At 43.3% G+C, this 23,184-nt stretch overlaps 2 protein-coding genes across 3 annotated transcripts; one reads left to right on the top strand and one right to left on the bottom strand.

The window, feature by feature from the left end:
- The first annotated feature begins 8,556 nt into the window (after positions 1-8,556).
- NUDT15 (nudix hydrolase 15) lies at positions 8,557-11,400 on the top strand. The gene is made up of 3 exons (XM_042806172.1): positions 8,557-8,797; positions 8,926-9,104; positions 9,462-11,400. Exons 1-3 carry the CDS (start codon positions 8,646-8,648, stop codon positions 9,605-9,607), a joined length of 477 nt encoding a protein of 158 aa, XP_042662106.1. The 5' UTR covers positions 8,557-8,645; the 3' UTR covers positions 9,608-11,400.
- Positions 11,401-12,429: 1,029 nt separating this feature from the next.
- MED4 (mediator complex subunit 4) lies at positions 12,430-22,270 on the bottom strand. 2 transcript variants are annotated; one of them, XM_042806169.1, is made up of 8 exons: positions 22,108-22,234; positions 19,746-19,812; positions 19,252-19,422; positions 18,825-18,882; positions 17,770-17,856; positions 16,062-16,193; positions 12,996-13,213; positions 12,430-12,846 (listed from the first exon to the last, which is right to left on the bottom strand). In XM_042806169.1, exons 1-7 carry the CDS (start codon positions 22,227-22,229, stop codon positions 13,041-13,043), a joined length of 810 nt encoding a protein of 269 aa, XP_042662103.1. In that variant the 5' UTR covers positions 22,230-22,234; the 3' UTR covers positions 12,430-12,846; positions 12,996-13,040. The 2 variants fall into 2 exon arrangements, with proteins under 2 accessions (XP_042662103.1, XP_042662102.1); XM_042806168.1 differs by having other exon boundaries at positions 12,430-13,213; positions 22,108-22,270.
- Between the last annotated feature and the right edge of the window lie 914 nt (positions 22,271-23,184).

Genomic DNA, 23,184 nt, shown 5'->3' with positions numbered 1-23,184 from the left:
TCTTTTTCTTTACTCAGTGTTCTCCATCACTTCACTGTTAGTGGTTCCATCAAATCATTAATTACCCTGACAGACAGGCCAGTGGCACACTGGGGGATACTGTGAACCCTCGCCTGCTTTTTATCCACAGATTTCCTAACAAAGTTCTCTAGCAGAATACTATTTGACAGTCATGAAAAAGGAAGAGACCAAGTTTAGAGGCAAAGCCTGGAAAGGAAGTCAGGCCACATGGGACCTAACCAGTGACCCCACCACGTCAACCCGTCTTTCTTTTCCTGCACTTCCCAATAGGTTCAGGCAGGCAGATCAAGTTCGTTTCTTCTCCTGCTGTGCAATTTGGATAAACATTGCAGCACTGAACCATGATTATTTTTCATACTAAAGTAAACTATTTGCAGTTCAGAATTAGTGCAAGACTTTATCACAGAGAACCTGCACAAGTACTAAAAATGAAAGGTATTACTACTTTGTGTTTGGGAGGGGGGAGGTTAAAGAGTTGGGGCAAAAACTGTTTTCTCACCCATCTTCTTCCATTTTTCTTTTTTACTATTAAAATGCACTTTATAGACTTCAGGAAATTCTAGATGGAGACATAAAAAATTTCAAATCTGTTATAAACTGAAGGGAAAATAAAAATGATGTGACAAGCAATTAATATTAATTATCAGTATGAAAATATATTTGCAATTGAAAAGAACTAATATCAAGAAAACTAAGTTAAAAAAAATCTCAAATTATAAGAAGGCAAACTAAAGCAGAATAGATATATTGTCAAAAATCTAAAGATCACAAGAGTTGTTTGCCATGTGTGGAAGGGGGAAAAATAGTGTGGATTTAGGGATCAAAAGAAAACACATTTTTCCAGGGGGTAGTTCATCTTGGCTTCACAAATTGCATGACAAGCTATTGAATAGAAAATAACTCCGGTCAGCTACACTGTGATGCTTTACACAAGTAATGATAGGAATATATAAAATACTCAGACGTATCTTGCAAGGATCTGAGTTCTCTTAAGCTGTGTGAGAGCAAAGAGCAAAGTCTGTTTTACTGCTACAGAACCATACTTCACTGGAGAACCCTGTTTCATCTAAAATCTCCAAATCACTTATTGCACAATATCCTAGTAGAAGATACAGCTACCAACTTCATGTAAGACTCGGCTCATAAGCATGGCAAAGTTTATTCCTGTTGAATCAGGACAATGTAGTGATTGAATCTAAATGGAAAAGGCAACCCCCAAAAAATCCATTTGTCTTCTCTCCTTGTTTTATCTAAGGCAGCTACTCTCTACATTTGGACTACCATGTGAAAACAACAACAAAAAACAAACCAAACCAAACCAACAAATTCAATGTGTAGGTAAAATTTGCATTGTCACTTTCAAGTGTAAAGCTTTGTACCCTTATTAGTATAATGTGTCTCTTCAGTGCCGTGCTGGGTTTGAGTGTGTGGTGGGGGTTTTTGGTAGTGGGGGAGTGGTGGCCCCTGTGAGGAGCATCTCGAAGCCGCCCTGGCTCCAAGTCGGACCCACCTCTGGCCAGGGCTGAGCCAATTAATGACAGTGGCTCCACCTCTGTGATAACGTATTTAAGAAGGGGAACCTGAGAAGAGGAGTTGGAGTTGTGAGGAGGAGTTGAGAGGAGAACGTCTATGCAAACATCAAGGTCAGTGGAAGAAAGGAGGAAAAGTTGGGGGGAGGTGTGCTGGTGCAGAGATCCCCCTCCTGTATCCCGTGGTGATACAAGCTGCCCCCCCTGCCACCCACGGAGGTCCACGGTGGAGCAGATGCTGACCTGCGGCCTGTGGAGGACCCCACGCCAGAGCAGGTGACTGTCCCAAAAGAAGGCCTGGACTCTGTGGGAAGAAGCAGCCCCCACTGTTGCGGTTCGGTTCTGGGAGGACTGCAACATGTGGGGGTGACCCACGCCAGAGTGGCTTGGGGAGAGTTGCAGCCCGTGGGTAGGACTCATGGTGGAGAAAGTTCGTGGAGGACTGTCTCCTGTGAGAGGGGAACCACAGTGGAGCAGGGGAAGAATGCAAGAAGTTCCTCCCACACCAGAGGAGGAAGCAGCTGCAGCACTGACTGCACCCCCTGTTCTCTGCCCCTGCACCACTGTGAGGAAGGAGGGAGAGATATCGGGAGCAAAAGTGAGTCCGGGAAGAAGAGATTCATGGGGGAGAGGTGTTTTTAAGATGTAGTAATGCTTCTCACTACCCTACTCTGTCTGTTAAGTGTTGTTGTTAGTGTCTGAATTTATGTTCTTTCTTCTTCCCCTGAGGAGTCTGTCTTTTGTCCCATTACTGTAATGGGTGAGTCATCCCTCCCTGTCCTTGTCTCAAGTCCCTAGTCTTTCGCTTTATTTTCTCCTTCCCAGAACTGGGGGGGGAAGGAGGGAGGGAGCAGCTGTGTGGTGCTCACTTGCTGTCTGAGCTCAAACCATGACAAGTGCAATTTCATATGTTTTTAAGATAGCGAGCTTGAGAAGAAAAAAATTTAAAATATCAATTATAGGATTATACTATCCCATAGGAGGAAGCTGTAGATTATCAACCTCTCTTAATTACCACCTTTCCTAATGTTAAAAGTGGCATGGCTAAAGTGGTGCTCTAGCTATATTTACCTGGTCAATGCAGAACCACAGCTGCATAAAGCAGGCTGGCCATCCTAATGGAAGAGACTCTGACACAGGACTAAACTAAGGCTGAGTATAAATAAAACAGCCCAGCAGAGAAAGGAAATGAGCCCCAGTATTAGAGAAGAGAGTGCAGCACCCTCCTGTGCCAAAAATGCCAGGATTTACACCCAGGAGACTAAATACTCTTTTGCCAGCAATGCATTGGAGAGGCAGCAGATGACGACTCATTAGATCATGCCTCAGCTTTATGGAAGACGTGAGCAGGTTTTGCCTGAACACTCACTTCTGGTGACTCAACTCCCTTGCTGATACCGAACATGACAAGTCCTGATTTCTCAGCTGTGAGGCAAAACTACCTCACAGTTCTAACTGACAGCATCTTAAGGAAAAGTAAGTGGGTACATTTAAGATGAAGGGATTGGGATGTGCCAAGTGAGGTGAAATACTCAGGTAGTAACTGCAAGCCTTTAAAAAGCTCCATGCGCAAACGGCATGTGAATTTACTGACACAAATACATTTTCATCCTTTGTCCATTGAACATCTTTTTCCTCTTGAAAGGCTTTTTTTCTTCCCAAATCTGAATTATATTTCCCCCAATGTATCTCCTAGAAATAACTGAATTGGCTTTGCTGAAATAAACCCCAGGAGTTGATGCACAAAGACGACATGCTAGTAATTTATGGGATTAATATTTACGGTTTAGTTTAGTAAACTTGCAAAAAACTAAACCCAAGGAATTAGAAACTGCTAAGCAGCTTCAACTATATCTGGTATCTCCACAAGGAATCATGCACACATATTCATATTTCTGTAGCACTGAACATCCCAGGAGATCCCAGAGGATTTAAGAGATCAAGGCCTCCGTGCTCTTACAAGCTTTGTCATCTTTTCTTGGCTTTAAGGAGATGAATGGTCTTCAAATTACTGTAGCTGCTCATAAAAAAGTTAGGAACTACTTGCTTCCATTAAACTAAAAAGTAAAATCAATATTTAAATCAAAAGGTTCAGTCCTTTTAACAAGTTTCTGTACTTTTGCAAATACTGAGTATATGCAGAAATCTCACTGGCTGCCAGAACAGAACCACAGAACTGTTTAGGTTGGAAGGGGTCTCTGCAGGCCACCTGCTCCAAGCCCTCCTCTTCCCCTCGTACCAACCCCTGCTCAAGGCAGGGCCAGCTTCCAGCGGGTCGCTCTGGGCTGTGTCCAGTTGGGTTTTCGGTCTCTCCAAGGATGGAGGTTCCACAGCCTCTCCAAGCAACGTCCTCTGGTGCTCTGCCACTCTCACCTTAACTCTCTGCTCCAGCGGAGCACAGCCAGTCTCCCCAGGAGACTCACTTCAGCTCCCAAAACAGAGGAGTTCAGGCACAGCTTGTTTGGGTGAGGCTCAGCTCTCTGCACCGTAATATGTAATGATGGAAAGGCACTTTCCAGCCAACTAAAATTGCAGTAGAATATGATTGCTTACTTAAAAAAAAAAAACAAAGTATTGTAGGATCTTATTATGTACACGTGATCAGAGTTTATTTACATTTCAACATAAAAAAAAAGTATCATACAAACCTCATTTCTGGTACTAATTTCTATCAAGTGGTAACATTACAGCAAGGGATGATTTACGATAAGAGACTTGGTGATTTAATGGAAGCGTGAGGTCTCATGGAAATATTTCTGCTAAAACACAAGTGAGGAAACAGTTAACAATGTTAAATTTTCAGTATTAGGGTTCAGGATAACAACCAGCTGCTTGAACGCAAGTGAAAATCCATCTATCTTTCAAGCTCGTGTTTCAGTCAGCCTGCTGGCAGGACTTGGGTGCCATGCACTGCTGTCACTTTCCACCGAGCTTCTGAATGCCAGCTTTGCTATGTAACCCACTTAAACACAATCCTTACACCTTCCAGCTCATCCTTCTGCTAAGCAAATGCGAGTACGTAGTAAATTCCACAGACATGGAACCACGTGCTTGGAGATTCTCAGAAAGACGCACGTTTTCTGGTTGCGTAGCTGCTTTTCAAGTAGCTTTTGTACACCGTGTGCTTTCATGACCTGGTTTCTTGATGTGTGCTCAGCTTAAGGAATGGCTGTGTAGTCATTTTAACCTGACATAAATCCAGTTTCTCACTAACGTGGTTCTTGTTACCAGCTGCTCACACTCACTGCCTCCCTTGCGCCAATTCACTCACTCATACACCTGAGCTATAAATCACAGCAGGGAACCCATCCTGCTGAAAAAATCAACTTTTTCCCACTTTGCTGAGTTAGGTTTGGCTTCATGCTATGTTTAATCTGATGTAACTCTGCCCCATCCCCTCCTTGTGCTGCCCACAGCATGCTAGAAAACAAAATCATGAAAAAAAATAGTCTTGATTTTGGAGCCAGATCAGTCCACTCATCCAGCTCACTGCAGAGCCACTTCAATAACAGTATGAGCATGAGGAGCGAGTGCTAGCGCCTAAAAAGCAGGTGTCTTTCAATAGCAGCCTGCACACACGCTGCTTTAAATACATAGTTTTGGCTGTTTATATCCTAGAAGTACTTTGTCAGATGAAATATTAATAAACAAGCTCACAAGAGCGTATAAATCATCACCTTGCAAGCTTTTCAATATACTACTATAGTAGAAGATGCATTTTTACTTTCTCATTCTTGAGTTATTCTCTTTTCTTCAGCGGATGTCTGTTCACTATCAAACTCAGAAATACTGGCCTGTATTTATTCATAATCTGCAAAATCTGAGTGTAAGACCACGTCCTAAATAAATCCTAAAGCGAAGCCAATCAGAACAGATTAATTCAACAAAATATGTTTTATTTTCACACAGTATTCTTTATGTTAATGACCACAAATGTAAGATGAAAAAATTGAAATAATTAAATACAAATATTTGTACAAAAGCCGATTTCAAAACCTTAACCACAAAAAAAAAAAAGATGAAGTCCTTTAAAGGAATAATACTTCACATCCTCGTGATCAATAGCACAGTAGAAAGAAAGGGAAAATCTTAGCCTACTGACAAATATTACAGTTGTGTATAAGAAATATGACAGTTTTTATATTCTACATAATTATCTTAATATAATTTTTATAAGAAATTGTATCTTGCTACCAATCTAACAAGCATGACTGTATGACTATTCTTTGTATTTAAAAAGATATGAGTAGAATGACAGGGGTCAGCTTGTCTGTGAGTGCTGTTAGGTATAAGGTACAGGAAAACAGCATACACAGAAATTAGAACATTTTCATTATTCAGATAAACAGCCTTGGGGTGTCTTAATATATTGGACCAGAATGAGCTTAGTGGGTGAGGATTCATCTTTGGTAAGACTTCCATAAAATCACTGTCATCTTAAAATATAAATACAGAAGTGACATAACTGATGTTTAATCTGGAGTTTAGGATACTCCAGCTGCACCGGAGGACAGATATAAATGAATGTGCGTGGTTTACATAAAGTCAGTTAGCTTGGCAATTTGCCCAAGTTTATTATTTTTTTTATTTACTAATGTCAGTAATTCAGGGTGTGGGCTGACATTACAGCTAAACAGCACAGCCAACTACTGTCAGACAGCAGCCTTGCTTCTAGCATGCCCAGCTGTGCGCTCCTGACATCTCCTTCATGCCAACACTGGGAATCACCTAATGCCATACCGAGCCAGTTCAGGCAATTAAACCTCAGAAAACCAATCCCACAAGAAGTGGTGATTATCTTCAACCAATTTGGCCCTGTGACCTTCAGAAGTACATAAAAACACCTGTATGCAAGTACTTTAAAACCGTACAAAAAAAAAAAAAGCTATTTGAATATCCTGTGAAGTAATACTTCCTAGCTCTGTTGCGTTCAATAAGCTGGGGAAAGGAAAAATCTGACAAACTTTACAGTTGCTTATAAGGAATATTAAAGTTTTTATCTTATATTCTTCTTATTTCTACAACTTTAAAAATGTGAAAATGAAGGTAAACAGTTGTTAGCAGAAATTTTGATTTCTTCTTCATCAGTTAGGAACTGTTAGTCTCCCGCTGGAGCTCCTCTTGGCTCAATTTGTAGTTTCTTTTTAAGCGACTCTCCAGAGTCAGACTCTTCTTCACCTAGCAGAAACTGTGGGCTAACCTAAGAAGGGCCACTTTTAAAGTTGTGAACAAATCTGCAGTCAGAGACCACCTAGCACCCTGACCTCCAAGGAACTGAGTTCCATCGTCTGTTTTCAGGTGCCCCTCGCTTGCACAAATGCTTTTCCAATTCTCAGCGACCTCACTACTCCCTTTGTACCGAGAGGCCTAAAACCCCTCAAACAGAAGTACAAAATGGGAAGCCATTTCGCCATGCAGGCAGGCTCTCTCCCCCTCACACCAGGCTGCCTGGGAAGCTCCCCACTTTCCTCGCAGGTGACAGCTCTTCCACTCCTACTACTGACAGCCACGACGAGCAGAGTGATCAAATACCGGGTCGGGCCTCCCTCAGCACTCCAGCTACGATTATTTACCCGGTGGAGGAGAGCCACGCCGGTTCCCCCCAGCGGCTGAAACACAGAAATTCACTCAACAGTTAAGAGTCCAAAATAACCGTTAAGCAGGTATTATTAGCCACGCTGGGGATCACTCCACCACCAGTGCTCCAACGGACAGGTAAAAATAGAGAAAATATGCTGCGAGGTTATACACATTCAGCAGATTTCCAAAAACTAATTACATATACATAAGATTCCCTGGAACTTATGTATATGTCTGAGCATGCGTCGTAAAATTAGGGTTAGGGTCTTTTCCTCCTCGGGTGGTCGTGCAGTGTCTGCTGATTGAATTTTGGGTTTCCTTCGCCCACATACGGCCATGGAGTGAGCTCATCCGTTCTTCGGATGCTCCAAACTAACTCCCCGGTGCTTGACAATGGCGCCCTGGGCTCCTGCTGCCAGGGGGACTCGGGGAACTTAACGGTTAAGGTCTACCTAAATTTGACCAGGGGAGAAGCTGCCTTGCTTCGAAACATTTTAGCTCCGCCTAGCAGTTGACTACGCCAGTGAAATGAAGAAAATAATACTGTTAGCGGTCGCAATCGCGAATAGAACTTATCTACACACAGCAGATAAGCAGGCACTTCTTCATTCCAGCGCTGGGGAACACGGGGGATAACTCCGCCAAAGACGTGTTCGTCGATAGGTACAAAGCACAACATATTTATACACTTTTTCAGCAGAGTCATAGTTACATAAGATCAATAATTCCATAACGTTTAAGCTGACCTTTATAATGATTGGCTTTTAGTTACTTCTCCCTACCTATATTCCTATTCTACAGAAATCATTGGTCATCCTCACTAATTGATTTAAATAGAATGGGGGGAGGGCAATGATTAGCATATTCATGTTGTTTCTTGGAAATTATTATCATATGCAAATGTCTCCAACGCATGCGTGGTTATACTGGATGGGGGTCTCTGGTGGTCGTTGATAGTCTTCATCACTGTGTCCGCTTGATTGAACTCCATCCTTGCGCATGCTCATTCCACCTTTGGTTAATGTTCACCTCTCCCTTGCCCAATCTTTCCAACCAAACCAGTTTTCCTCAGGTACCTATTGTTTCAAGTCAAGATCCATAACCAGTACCCATTACGTTAATTCAGAGCCCATGACGATTCTTATAATGTTCAAAGCACACAGCTTATTAGTTGCTTAATCCTAAGGGCCTTAGTGTACTTTATATTTTCAGAGCTACTGTAGCTTCATGTTAAATCAAAATCATACTTTTAAACTAAAATCAAAATAATATTCTAGGATTCCAACTGTTTCATTAAGGTAACTGCAACAATACGAGGCGGTCGCCCTGACCAACGGGGCGCCCTCATCCCCCTCAGCCACAGGCCCCGCCCCGGCGCGGCGTCACCACCCGGCGGCGCGCGCGCGCGCACCTCGCGCAGGTCCCACCACCACCACCCCCCCGCGGCAACGGCCCGATGGGAGGAGCCGCCCCCCCCCCGCGCCTGAGGGAGGGACAGGGAGGGAGGCCGCCGCCATGGGGGAAGCGGCGCAGCCCCCGCGGCCGGGGATCGGCGTGGGGGTGGTGGTCACCAGCGCCGCGCACCCCAGCTGCGTCCTCCTGGGCAAGAGGAAAGGCCCGGTGGGGGCCGGTACCTACCAGCTCCCTGGAGGACACCTGGAGTTCGGGTAGGACAACCCCCTACCCCCCCCTTCCTCCCTCCTTCCCTCCCGCCCGGCGGCGCGGGGAACCGGCTGCCTCCCCCGGCGCCGCCGCTCCCCGCGGCTGAGGCGGCCGTGCCCCCCCACACACACAGGGAGAGCCTGGCGGACTGCGCCGCCCGCGAGACGCTGGAGGAGGCGGCGCTGCCGCTGCGCAACGTGCGCTTCGCGTCCGCCGTCAACGCGGCCTGCGCCGCCGCGCGCTACCACTACGTTACCGTCCTCATGAAGGGGGAGGCGGAGCCGCGCAACCGCGAGCCGGAGAAAAACGAGGGTGAGGGGGCGCGCGCGCGCGGCGATGGCGGGTCGGTCCCTTTCCTCGGCCGTGTCGAAAGGCGCGTCCGAGCGCGTTTTAGCTTCGCGGGCTTTGTGTTTCCCTTTGTCGCGCCACACTTCGCCACAGATGAGGTCAGGCTGCGGGTACGCGTGTTCTGTGAAAACACGGGTGGCCGGTGGGGTCGGGACTTGGCGGGAGGAAAGCGATGAAGTGGCTGCGTGCGGCTGGGAACTTGAGTTGGGAGTTTTTGCACAATCCATCCAGACTTGAACAGGCAGAATTGCTACGTGATTAATTTTATACTCGAGGTTTTTTTTGGGGGGGGGTTTAATTTCTTTTTTTTTTCCCCTACAGGTTGGGAATGGGTTAAATGGGATGAATTTCCTCCAGCAGATCAACTGTTCTGGGCCTTGCGCTGTTTAAGAGAGCAGGGTTACAATCCCTTTACCGAAGAGCTCGATCATCTGAAAGGGTACACGGGAAGTCACCAACTAGCGTAAAAACTAATTGTACGTTATGTAACAAAGCGAAGGACTGACCTGCTTTTTCGGTGTAAAAAAGGATATGTCATGCTCATGCTGCCCATGTGAAATTACTACCCTTCCCACACCCAAAATGATGCCAAATATTTCAGTGCTTTTACCATATTTCACATGACGGTTGTCTCTTGTTCCAGAGTTATTTCTTGCTCTAGTGGTTAACAATTAATGTTTTCTTTTATAGAAAACTCATAGTGGTTTATCTGGTTAATCTTTAAATAGCCCTTTGGAGGTCAGAACTAGTCAGAGAAGTTTACTCACTTGGAGATAGTTGCAGCATCAGGCCCAAGAGAAACTGTTTTGTTTAAACCACTGTCCTGCTTCTGTGTAAAACTACTTTGTACATCATTCTGCTTTCCTGCATTTATAAATCTTGGACCAATTTTTAACCATAGCCTTGTCTCGTAGCTTCAGTTAAGCTATCATCATGAACAAAAGTCACATTTTACAGACAATGCCGCCTCATTCTCCTGCAGACAGTAGTATATACTTGAAAATACGGGTATCATGAAACGGTTGCAGTGGCTTGTTGTAGGGAATTAAAATTTCTTGATTCTTCTTACCACCCCCTTTCATTACCGAGTTCTGTTTGTAGTCTTGGTTACGTTAGAATTTATCTGCAGAAGTGTTTTAGATCTCTGCAGTTGATCTTAATTCCTGATCGTGTTACTAAACTCTTAACAGTTTAATGGAGAGGTGCCTGCAGTCTTCTACTAGGCTGACACCAGAAACATTGTACAAACTAACCTAATTTATAGGTGTAGTTCAACAGCAGACAGCCACGCTTTTTGGCTAAAGATGGTTGTAAGTGTTAGCACAGATGGGTATAATTCTGTGTGGCTACTGGGATTTGATATAATTGTTAATTTTCAGTTTAATGTGACTAAATGATTTAATGAAATCACGGTACAGAGATACATGCAAAAAAAATAGGTTTAAATTTTTATTTTTTCTAGAATCTGTTACCAAATTTTATTCTTTTCCAGCTGTAGTCACTGGGACATCAGCAATTAATTTTAGGATATGACTTTTAAAAAATAACTTACAGGCTCATTTTTTTTTCCTCTTCAGGGTTCTTTTAAAACACAGTTTTTGCCTATTTCCTTTAGATACGCCCCATGTACAGAACGTTCTGAGACACCTTTAGCTTCTTTTAAATAAAACATAAGCACAATACTGAAAGATTAAAATTGTCTGAAATGGACTTGTCAGTTCTTAAAAGAAATTAACTCCTTACTTTGCATATACATTTTCTTAAATGGAGGTGGCTCTTTTTTGCCGAGAAACAGACAGAGCGACATGAGCTATAAGGATGCTACTGATGATCACAAGCCTCCTGCTTAGAATTTGAAGTATTAACTATGTGCAACTTCCCTTAGGACAGACATTCTTTCTCTGAAGTGAAGAAAGAAGATAATGTTATAAAGCAGTTTTGAAATTGGAAATATCACTGAAAATGCCTTACTAGTGTATCTTTGTAGAAAGCTTATTTTTTCTATTCAAAAGTGGAGATTTTCTTCCTGAAAGCCACTTTATATACACTGAAAATTATTCCATTCAGCTGTCAACAAAGAGGCTGTAAGAAGAGTTGACAGATGTCCTGCCCATCTGTCCCATAGAATAATGAAAAAAGAAAAATAATATTGAAATGACTTAGTGCAATTTTAAATTTTAGAAGGCACCTAGACCCTGATAGGAAAACCAAGGTCACTGTAAAATGGCTTGTCATGCAATAAATATTTTGTTACTATTAATGGTTATATTCATTCTGTCTGTTGTAAATATACAAGTAGCTACTGAAATGAGGACACAAACAGTACCTCCATATGTCAGGGTTTCTGTATCCTTTCTAAGTGGACCAATTAAATTACTACAGTGCATTACTGCCATCAACTGTCAATTAATCTTCAACTACCTTAAATAACTTGTTGAGTGTGTGTCATACACTTGTACTTCCCCCTTCCCCACCCTCCAAAATTTGATTCTCAGTAGTTTTTAAGCTGCTAAGGCTCTGTCCTTTCAACTAAAGGTTAAGTGTACTTTGATTTTTGGTACTTTTGCTGAATAGGTAAATCTATTATGTAGGTGAACAGTGGGCAGAACTGTCATCAGTTACCTCCTTTCTGCAAAGTATCTACAAAATGGAAAAGTGGAGAGAATTGTGATCTGTGCTTCAGGAAGCCTCATTGTAGGACAGAAACCTGTAATGGCCAAAAGCAACAGTTCACATAAGTAACCCTCTGATCAAATCAGAAAACTACAGAGAAAAGTACCTATCGAAATGATTCCTTAAGCAAAACAGACCAAGGAAAGGAAAGCCAAGGGAAGTGCCTTGGGAAGATGAAAGAACATTGTAGCTGAGGCAGGAAATGCAACTGCTAAAGTAAGCAGATTAGAGCAGGTTCAAAGAACTGAAAAAATTAGAGGTGACAAGAATAAAGAATCTGTGAGCACTCTGAACTGAAAGGAGCTGAACCTGCAGCGTGCCCCAAAGCGCGTCATCTCCAGGGTCCCAGGATGCTTAACCAAAGTACTGGTGAAAATCTTGTGAACCAGCACTCTACATCACTGCCTCAGGGTCTGCCCAGTCATGTGTGTACCTGATAAAGCTCAGCGGAGAAAGACAAACTTTCAGTTCCTGACTCCTCAGCTGCTTCTAATACTGACTTGGCATTTTGCAAATGAGAAAATGGAGTACAAACTTCTGAAAGTCAATCAGAATCCAACCACATACTGGGATAAAACGTGCTGAGTATTTAAGTTACATAATAACTCATCTCGGATTTCGGTTTGCAAAATGAAATGTAGTTACATCAAAGCTGAGTTTATTTATGACAAATTCATTATATATTACAATAATTACAAACTTTACACCTTATTGCCGTATTTTTGTTCTCAGCACACACAAAGATGATCAAGAACATGGATTTAGGCAGTAACAAAGATATTAAAATTACAAATTTCATGTCTCATTTCTGTGCCGTAGAAAAGGCTATCATCAAAAGAGTGAAGTTACTACAGTACGAGGGGATTCCCCTTACACCTTTTTTCCCAGGAACTTTTGTCATCTAAATGTATAGTAAATATATGTATGCACACGCGCATGTCTTGTGAACATACACATTCACACATTTACATAATCACTGGAAATCTGACATCTCTCCTCCAGCAGAAAGCTCCCAGTAATTTTACTTGAACGTCTAATGGAAAAAAAAAAAAAAATAATAATTCTGAAGTCCATGTTTTATGTGTCACCCTACTTCTGAGCCAGCTATTATCTTCTCCCTACACAGGGCCGCCAGCATAACAAAAGGGTATCGCAGTTTGTGACGGACAGCATCCAACCTACCTTCACCACAGGAAAGGTCTACTAGGGATACTGTCCCTCCTGTACCTAGTCTGAGTCACTGCTGCTGCTTGAGGAGTCTGTTGACATAACTTCTACATCATCTTCATTCTCTTTATTGTGTCCTGGAGGCTCCAACATGAAGTCATTACTATGATTAGGAGGTAGCATGTTCATTGACATATCACTTGACTGCCAAGGATACTGAGGAGCGAGCACATCTGGAAAAAAGGGGCATAATCAAACTATCAGCTTTGTATATCAACAAATTCAAAAAGACAGTTCAACCAGAATTCCGATTTAAAATTAAACGAATCTTAAAATCCTTACTGAGTTTTGGACAGATCAAACCCTCCAGTAACAGCTGGAAAACATCTCATGATGGAGCCATTCTATCACTGTAAAAGGCTACTCTGCCAACGAGGTCCATTCATGTAGGTGGCTCTTGATCTCTCATTACCACTTTGAAACACTATATATTCATACAGAGCTTTTTACCTTCAAAGCACAGTTTGAACTGACTTAACATTCACAACCACTGGCAGTAATGAAAATGGACACCCTCTGTCAGTATGCAAAAACAGATGAAAATATTAGATCAAAGAAATACTTAAGGCAGACCATAGAAATTCAGACTAAAACGTTTTATTCAAATTTGGCTGAAACACCTTGGTTAGCATTTTTCCAACAGCAAATACGGTGCATCAAGTGCAAAGGAGAAGAGCTTCCTACTACAAAACCAGGGCCACAGACAGATACTTGAGAGGTGGGAATGCCCCACTGTACTCCAGCCAGGCCAGCCCCAGTTGCCTCTGACGTCTCTCAGCTCTCACCGTTCTCTTCCTACTTCGAAAGCCACCCCATGCTGTACTCTCTACCAACCTACTCTCCCCACACAACATTTCTCAGTCTCCCCCTCTCTCGTCCCCAAAATGGCTCCCATTTCAAAGCTGCAGTACACATCTCCATGCCATTTCTGCTCCCTTCCTTTCAATTTATGCTCCTACTGCTGTGCCTCAGGTCTCCAGTTATTACCAGGCACCGTAGCTAAGTCTATCCCACAGAATAAACCAGCTATCTCCCACTTACAGCAAAAATTAAAAATAATTAGGCAGAGTCAGGAGTGAACAGAAGGCCACATATGTGGGACTCTGAGTACAGAAAGAGGGGGCACTGTCTAAGCAGTAGGTCATAGAAGGTAGACTTACTGTCACTCAGGCACTGCTGGATTCAGAAGCACACCGACTCCACACACGTAGTAGCTTCTGATCTTTAAGTCTGCAGACACCTGAGGCTCCACATATGAACGACATCCACAATCCTCTAACCCCAGATGCATTACGTAGCTGTACAAATCCGACCCACTGGCAGATGCAAGGACAAAATGCAGCCTTTATGCCAGTTCCGTGCCCACTTGAGGAAGACCAACAATAGTACCAGGTGGTCTCATCCCAGCTGCGGTGAGGTCAATCAACTTTATTTGAACCAGCTAGGAATATAAGCCAGTGTTTCACACACTGTGGCCATGCTTCAATGCTGGAACCAGTTCACCATTAAACCAGGTCGAACGTGCCTACTAAGCAGCCTCAAAGTTTTGAGGCTACAGAGCAGCCCAGTGACTGGCTTGCAGACTCAGTAAGGACTCAGTAACTGGACATCTCTCTGCAGAAGTCTCTAAAAAGACTAGATCCTGTAATTACCATTCTCAGCACATGCCTCCACACACCCAATAGATTCAGCATCCCTACACAAAATGCTGGGGCAGGCTCTACTTTCTTTTAAATGAAGTTTTGATGTTTCCTTCTTCCTTGACAGTCTAGTAATTAGAGGATTTCCCCCGACATAGGAGACCCAGATTCAATTACCAACTTTACTTGAGTTTAAATCCCATGTTTTCCAGCTTCTCAAGGAAAAGTCCTGAAGAGTGGGCTTTCAGTTCTTACAGAAACAGCACTCAAAAGGAGCAAGTCTGCATCCCCCCTAAAGCAGAGGAGCCAGCCAGAATGGGCTCCACCAAAACTTATGCAAATAAATGCTCAAACTCCATGAGGAAGATACAACTTCTCCCCTGACCATATTTCAAAAGAACAGAAGACAGATGGGCCCATTCTCAGCATCTCCCTGGTGAGTTGCTATGGACAGATATCAGGGTCCCACTCCTATTCAGCTCACTGACCCATTTTATCCAAGGCCAGAGGTTTAGAAAGCAAGATGATTGAGAACTAGACAGATGATCAAAAAAAACAAAATCCAATTTTACTATTTCTCCAATGGAGTAGTGAGACAGGGGTTTTTTAATATATTCAGTAAAATTTTTGAAAACAAGCTTTCTGTAACACCTGCAAATGGCTTAACACATTAAAAACTGTTACAGATCTCCTATGAATCCAAACTAAGAATTTTTCCACAATCTAGTCTAGACATGGTAGATTAACGCTGCACAGGCACCAAATCACTACATTCTTGATTCAGTTACTGTAATTTACTGCTAAATTCTATTTTAGCATGAATAAATGAATCCCACTAAAGTCAATGCAGGTGCCCATTTCACTAAGCAATTAAAGTTTGATTCCTGCGCTCAAGGTACCACCTCACCAGTTGTCCTTTGCAATGTCTTTTCAATGCAGAACTTCTAAGCAAGTCTTGCCATACAGAGAGTAGACTTAAAGTAAGGTAGGGAATACAATACACCTCTTTTCTTCCAAATACAGCTTTCCTAATTCCATACTTTCATCACAGCTAAGAAAAGTTTGCTTTGAAAATGCTTCTTTGTGATATGATTTGGTACCACTTATTTTACAGCAGTTTAAAATAAGTGAATTGAAGGGTAACTAAAGGAGTTTTGATTATACTGACTTCGCTGTAGTGTCTACAGTATGATTTAGCATGAAATAAAATTATCCAATTTCTAATTGTTAATTTTATTTATTACATCTTCACTGCTAGGGAACAACGTTAGCCATAATTTTCAATATTTTAACTCTGAGTTTCTTTTGCTAAGGGATATGTGTAATTCCTATGACCGTACAATGAATAAAGAAAAGCAAACCAAAACTGAGTTTCTCTTACCTGGCAGTCTGCCCGCTGCAAGTGCATCCCCTGGCAAGTGTCCATTAACTCCATTGGTGGATGGGTTGTTCATCTGACCCAAGAGACCACTCCTCATTTCCAGATCTGTAGGATATGGCCTACGTGGATCCCCTTTAAGAAAAAAAAAAAAAAAAAAGGCAACGGAATGTTTTTAAATGTTTAACAATTGTCTTGCAGACATTAACTTTTTCTTCGGCACCTAGTTTCATAGAATCATAGAATGGTTTGGGTTGGAAGGGACCTTAAAAATCATCTAGTTCCAACCCTTTGCCATGGATCCTTGAATATTAACCAGCCTTCTTCGGCCCCTCTTCCCTCCAGGGCTTTACCCCATGGTACTCTACCATGAAGATCCCTGAAGAGGCCAAAATCTGCTCTCCTGAAGTCCAAGGCAGCGAGCTTGCTGTGTGCCCTCCTCACTGCCCTGAGGATCCTGAACTCCACCATTTCGCGGTTGCTGCAGCCAAGGCTGCCCTTGAGCTTCACACTCCCCACCAGCCCCTCCCTGTTGGTAAGAACAAGGTGCAGCACAGCCCCTCTCCTCGTTGGCTGCTCTATCACTTGGAGAAGGACGTTATCACCAACGCGTTCCAGGGACCTCCTGGATTTCTTATGCCCTGCTGTGTTGTGCCTCCAACAGATATTGGGGTGGTTGAAGGCCCCAGTGAGGACCAGGGTGTGTGAACATGAGGCTGCTCCTATCTGTCTATAGAGGGCCTCATCTGCTCCGTCTTCCTGGCTGTGAGGCCTGTAGCAGACCCCCACTATAACATCACCTGTCCCTGACCTCCCTTTAATCCTGACCCATAAGCTCTTGGTCAGTTCCTCGCCCATCCTCAGGCAGAGCTCCCTGCACTCCAGCTGGTCATTGACATAGAGGGCGACACCCCCTCCTTGTCTCCCCTGCCTGTCCTTCAAAAAGAGCCTGTATCCTTCCATTCCACCACTTCTGTCATAGGAGTCATCCCACCATGTCTCCGTGACGTCAATAAGATCGTAGCCCTGCAGGCATGCACGCACATTTCCCGAGCAAAAAATCCCACACACTGATAGCTTGGATCAGCAATGATCATCACACCTCTTTTGTTAAAATCCAAGTCTGTGTCTTTCACCTAAGACTTTCTTTGTTCATTTAAACTTGACAGGAAAAGCACATTAAAAACCAAACCAAAACAAACATGTTTAGAAGATAACTTTGCTCTCCATGCTACTTCACAGCTAAGCAGCAAGAGCAAAACTGGAAAAAAAACACATTCTCATTTTGGACAAGGAGGATATTTACCAAAATTGAAAGCTGACATAATGAAAGCCCTGCTTCTGACTCCCCTGTTTACTAATATCCTCTGAAAATAACATTATAAGGGGCAGGAGAACGTGGAAAAGCCTTTAACATACTTGGCTTTAACTTATAATTGGGGCCAACATTCAGGGAAAAGCAGCAAGCAAAGGAGATCAGGGAAGGCCAGTCAGTTAATGGAAGCATGCAGTTTCACAGCTTTCTGAAGAGGTACACATAAAGTCTACAGGACTCTGGATATCCATTTTTGTTGGAAGTGTTAGCTATAACATCTGAAAACATGTTACTCTAATAAATCCCAGTGTTTTTCACTGTATAACAGCATTATAAGACCAGATACTGATCATGCTTTATTATAAAAAAATGTATTGTCATAAACTTGACAGTTACCTGGTACCCACGTCAGAGGGGCACAAACAGCATTGCTAGCACTGATCCTATGGGCATACTTAATTATTTCTTCAGAGGAAATGGCACCTGAAAGAACAGAAGAAAAGTTACTATATTCTCAAGAGATTGCATCATTCAATTATTTCAGAATAACGGACACTAATATCTAAAAGACTGGGAATGTAATTTTATCAAATATTAAGAGCATGCTTCAAATGCAATAACTGCTTAGAGGATTCTTAAGACTATGTAAGGACAAGCTTCACAGTGAACTGATTTTATAGCCATGAGTTCAGTGCACCTTCAATGTCAACAGTTCTTCAACCTTGTGAAAAACACACAACAATCTCTTAAGCAGTCTCCTTGACAAGAACAATTTGTAAGAAAATTTCAGCACCTGCTTTACTATGGGATTTTCTGCAGTAAATAATTTTTTTGTTTGTTTAGAAATTGTATACATGCAGCAGCCCTTCTAAATATCTGTCTGTATTACGGTAATAGAAACTTTATGAAATTCCTTGATATTTAGGTGAAAGAAGTATAACAAAATGATAAAAGACACTGTAAAAACAAAAACAACAAACAAACAAACAAAAAAAACAAATAAGAAAATGCCTCCCACAAAAAAGAAAAAAAAAGTCAGTTTAGCTTGGTAAGTGCCACAGAGCGGCAGGAATTGCTACAAATGCAAACCAGTATCACCAGCTAGTCAGTCTTTCAAATACAATACATGTGTACATGGACATTCTCTCTTTCCTCAGTAGACCTACTGATGCTACTTGGTGAGACACTTAGGTAATCAGACTATTATCAGTTCAAGAAGAATGCTGAGACGCAAATTCAAGTTAATATTAAGATGTTTGCCACAAAACATAATTCATTCCTGCCTTTATTATGAGAAAATGGTTATAAGTTCGTAATGAAACGGAAATTTGATTACACGTAAAGCATCTGAAATCTGTGATGGTAGAATTAAAAAACAAAAAACAAACTTGAGCTCACTGGCAATTCTCTTTACAACTGCATTTATGTAGTACGTACAATCATGGACTCACCTTTTCTTGCCTTTTCAATTGACTTCAGCTTTTCCTTTGCTTGATAAACAGCTGTTGCCTAGTTGTAAAAAAAACAACAAAGAAACTAAACCAAACCTTCAATGCATCTTTAATTTGTAAACTTCTACATAATGTCAGCTCTGTGAGTAAACCATTGCATGTAATTGCAGTTTAAAAGAGAAAGTAAACACTTTCAAAATATACAGAAATAAAGATGAAGAAAATTAGCATTATAAAACAAAACTGAATACCATAATAAACAGTATTTGACTACTGAAAAAAAAAAAAAACACAAACCAACAAACCACTAAACTCTTACAAAGTTTTAAATATTTAAATCTTCTCAAACTAACACACCACCACTTTCTCCAGAACCACCTTTTTCACAACTAGATGCTCAAAAGCAAACACATCATTATGAACTTACCAGTATGTGCTCTGCTTCTTTTAGTTGTTTCTGCAGCTGCTGAATATCATTATCCCTCTTTTCTACTACCTTTTCTAAAAGCTGCATTTCATGATGGATTTTCCCCTGATCAACTGCCAACTTCATTAGCTCTTGAAATTCTGCATCCCTCTGAATCAGCAGTTCCAGGATCTATTGAACGAGTTTTACAGAACTTTTAATTTAGCTAGAGTAACAACACACTCTCAACCTGCAAAGAAGAGCAACTGACATCCATAGCAGTAGTTCTGTTTGCATGAAAACTAAAACAAAATTTCCTCCTCTATTTGCAAAAACAGCCTATGAAGCATACAACAAATGAACAAACAAACAGCAACATGAGGATGAAGAATGCCTTTGTAGTGGGGCCAAAACCTCATCATCAGCATTAGCCTGAGCATAAACCAGAAAAAGCCAGAAAAATCCAAGAAGCATTGTGCTTACTCAGAGAAATGCAGCTTAGAAAGTCATCTTACCTGGCTCTCCTCTCCCGGTTGTGGAAGCTTCTGGTTTCTTGAAATTGCCAAAATTTCAATCAGTTCCCTGAAAGGAAAACTATGTTTGCACAATATTCTAGGGCTTTATTTGTAAATGAAGTCATCAAGTCATACCAAAATTGTCAGAGTACTGATATCATTACAAAAGTATTCATGGACTTGAGTATTTTATAGTTTTATAGTACGGTGCTGGCAGGGATTTCTCAACTTAGAGTAATTCTTTGAATAGTCTCATGATTGGAGCACATTTTCTTCTTTGTTCTTTGAGCTCATGAAGAGCTCTTGTATTTGTACTCATGAAATGTGCTAAGTCCCTGCCAAACTACGTAAGACCTGAGAGAAGAAACAGCACAATGAAATGCATTCATACCCTACTTCTACTGCCCTTGTTTGTGGGCATGAAAGTTGTAGAGAAGTAAAAATAACAGAAGACTTTCCCCCCATTTTTTTCCCAACAGAGCAAATTTCACGCTTGGGTTTAAAGACCAATTAAGTTCACGCTTTCAAACACCTGAAGAGTTTATTGTGAAACTACTCTTACAACAACAAGTATTTCCACAGTGGTATATTAGTTGTATATCAAACACACAAAAATACCTGAAAACTAATAATATTCTGGTGCTAGGTTAGAAGTGCTTGTCCCACAAACCTCTAGATCACACTTCCAGGTACCCATTCACTATGCCACCCCTCTGAGATGAGCCTCAGAGGGAACTCTCTAAGCAACAAGACTATAATGCAAAAAGGCATTTTCTGTAAATTCAGCAAACTTGTTTGGCTTCTAAGGCTACGGGTGGCAGTTTAATGCTATACATGAGTAACTATCTGAAGACACTGTCCTTGGAGCAGTACCTATTCTTTGCTTGTTCCAGTGAGGCAGCTCAGTGGGGCATATGCCTAATACAGCGGTGGGGCCAGAATCTTAAAATGCACTTTTCGAAATGTCTGAAAAAGCTCCTCACCAGTTAATCTCTAAACAGCACCTTGGTCTACGTCTCTTGGTCACTCCTGAACACTAACATGATTTAAAACGATTAGAGAATAAAGAAACTCGGCATTATCACTCTCTTCTACCTGACCAACACTGAGCAGTAGCAAATAAAATCTGTTGTAAGTAGGTCAACTACCACCATCAAGGCTGATGTCATGGAGAGTTGTAATTCTGTCCTCTGTTAGCCTGATAATGCACAGAGACAGATTCAAAACTATACATCGGCTACAGATTAGACATGTTGCTTCATTTTTGTCCCTACCACCAAATCACTATCCTGACTGAGAAAGGCCCAGCTCCACAGTGCTGCAACGCTTTGCTGACCAACAAGAAGATTCACGAAATGCTGCTGAGGGCTGCTCTGGATAAATTATGGCATCATATTAGTTCCAAAATTTAAAAAAATGAAAAACGTTTATCTAAAGTATCTTTTTTCCCCTAAAAACACATGTTCTCCAGCAACCTGTATGTCACAATAAAAATGTAAAACTGAAAATAAAACTTAACCAGAAACATGAGCAACTGACCAATACATTTTCAATGTATTTTCCTTGCCCTACCAAGTGGTAATCATACAGAGTCAGCCACCCAGACCGTATGGGTTATTCCCTCTGAAAAAGTTTTCCTAAGCTTCTGTTCTCCCCGAGAGGAGGAAAATAATTAGGAACCAGTTTAACTGCACTGCCAGCTGTGTCTCCACAACATGGTGGACAACTTGGATGAAGGTTATCAGCCCAGCCACAAGGTATCCGTCCAAAGACGAGCTCTGCAGCCTGCTTTGAGCGAGTTTAACGCTAATACAGGCAATGACCAGAATGGCTTAAGTCATGCACTACCATCTACAAATTCGTGACTGCAGCGTGAATTTAGTGAATGATAAAGAGCCTAAAAATCGGTGCGTGGCTGCGTTTCACAGGAAATGCAGGTGCCAACCAAGAAAGAAAGGCATGCAGCAGAGTAAGGAAGCTCTCTTTCTGCTCCGAAAATAGGAAACAAGGCGCCGCCGAGGCTTCCCGACCCGGCTGAGGGCGGCGCGCAGGGCCGGGCCGGGCCGGGCCGAGCCCCCCCCGCCACAGCACCAGCCCCTCGCCCGCCGGAGCCGGCCCGGGGCGGGGGGGCAGGAAAACGCGCGGAGCCGGGCCGAGCCCCCGCTGCGAGAGGGATCGGGTCGGGCCAAGCCGATCCCCGGGGACACCCGCTCCTCTCACCGCCCCCGTCAGCGGAGGCTCCGCGCTCCCACAGCACCGAGCAGCCTCAAACCCCCCCCCCCCCACGGCGCACCCCCACCGGGCGCGGGGAGTGTGTGTGTGTATGGGGGGGGGGGCGGGGAAGATAAGCAAAGCGCGGTACCTTGCCAAGAGCTCGAGATCCTCCAGCGCCGCCAGGAGCCGGTCCCGGGTGCTGCTCCGCTCCCCGCCTCCCCCGATCGCGGCCGCCATCACGATCCCGGGCGCGGACCCGACCGAGAACATCCACCCCCCCCCGGCCCCGGCGGCGGAGCGGCGAGCTGCAGCCGGCCGGAGGCGGGCGCATGCGCAAGGGCGGCCCGGCAGCCCGGGGCGGGGCGGGAAGGCGCTGAGGGGAAATGGCTCCCGTGAGGCGGAGGAGGGAAGAGGGGAAGGAAGGGCTGGGCGGCTCGGGGAGAGGAGCGGCTCTCGTCGCGGGGAGCCGCGGGTGGGAGGGGGAAAAGAGGTCCCATCTGCCTCGGCGGGGCCAGATGCGTGTTTGGAAGGGCTGGGTTGTTCGTTACACAAGGGGCTGTGTTTGTAGCTCTGCGGAAGGCGTTTCCAGTCCCCCGACTTCCACAGAAAAGCCTGTAAATGGGATGCAGATGTACGCTGAAGGCACAGTAAACAAACTGCAGATAAGGGGCTTGTGACTTGAATTACATCTTAAGTTTTTTTTAACTCCGTTTTTTGAGGGTCCTGCTGTCCAAAAATCTGCTAGGTGCTTTCTGTCGGTGGGCGAAACGGTGCTTTACTAATGGCTGAAGAAAGTAACTGGTACCGAAAATGTAAAACCCGGGCTTTTAGTCAGAGCCAAGAGCTTTTAGCTGGGCTGTCTGCCCTGTGACAGGAGCTAGCAGTGACCTGCCCGACACACCGATGCTGTGTGTGCAGACCTGGGTGTCTGTGGAGGCTAAAAGCAGTTCTGCAGCTATTTGATCGGGGCAGGTAACAGATGCAAATTCTACACACACACACCCGGTTCCTGCCAGCAGTTGAGCTATAATTAAAAAATGCTGTGGGTTTTTTTTTTTTTTTCAGATGTTGCTGTATATGGGCTGGTGCTGTAAACAGGCCTCTAGCGCTGGGTGGGGTCACAGTGAAGCCAGTGGAATTTTTTATATTCACAAAATTTTTCAGTAATGTGAAGAGACTGAGAGGGAAGCCGGAGTGGAGAGCAAATGAGGGAGCATGGAGAGAA

Source organism: Tyto alba, unplaced genomic scaffold (assembly GCF_018691265.1).
Source record: "Tyto alba isolate M040663 unplaced genomic scaffold, T.alba_DEE_v4.0 Super-Scaffold_45, whole genome shotgun sequence".
Lineage (NCBI taxonomy): Eukaryota > Metazoa > Chordata > Aves > Strigiformes > Tytonidae > Tyto > Tyto alba.
The sequence above is the reverse complement of the archived record's forward strand: the minus strand, read 5'-3'. Positions and strand labels throughout refer to the sequence as shown.

Excerpts from the sequence above, each read along its gene's own strand:
- NUDT15 (XM_042806172.1), top strand. The coding sequence starts at position 8,646 with ATGGGGGAAGCGGCGCAGCCCCCGCGGCCGGGGATCGGCGTGGGGGTG. Across the intron at positions 8,798-8,925 it reads GGAGGACACCTGGAGTTCGG|GGAGAGCCTGGCGGACTGCG; the intron begins GTAGGACAACCC and ends CCACACACACAG. Across the intron at positions 9,105-9,461 it reads CGAGCCGGAGAAAAACGAGG|GTTGGGAATGGGTTAAATGG; the intron begins GTGAGGGGGCGC and ends TTTCCCCTACAG.
- MED4 (XM_042806168.1), bottom strand. The coding sequence starts at position 22,229 with ATGTTCTCGGTCGGGTCCGCGCCCGGGATCGTGATGGCGGCCGCGATC. Across the intron at positions 19,423-19,745 it reads AACCGGGAGAGGAGAGCCAG|ATCCTGGAACTGCTGATTCA; the intron begins GTAAGATGACTT and ends CTCGTTCAATAG. Across the intron at positions 17,857-18,824 it reads AATTGAAAAGGCAAGAAAAG|GTGCCATTTCCTCTGAAGAA; the intron begins GTGAGTCCATGA and ends CTGTTCTTTCAG.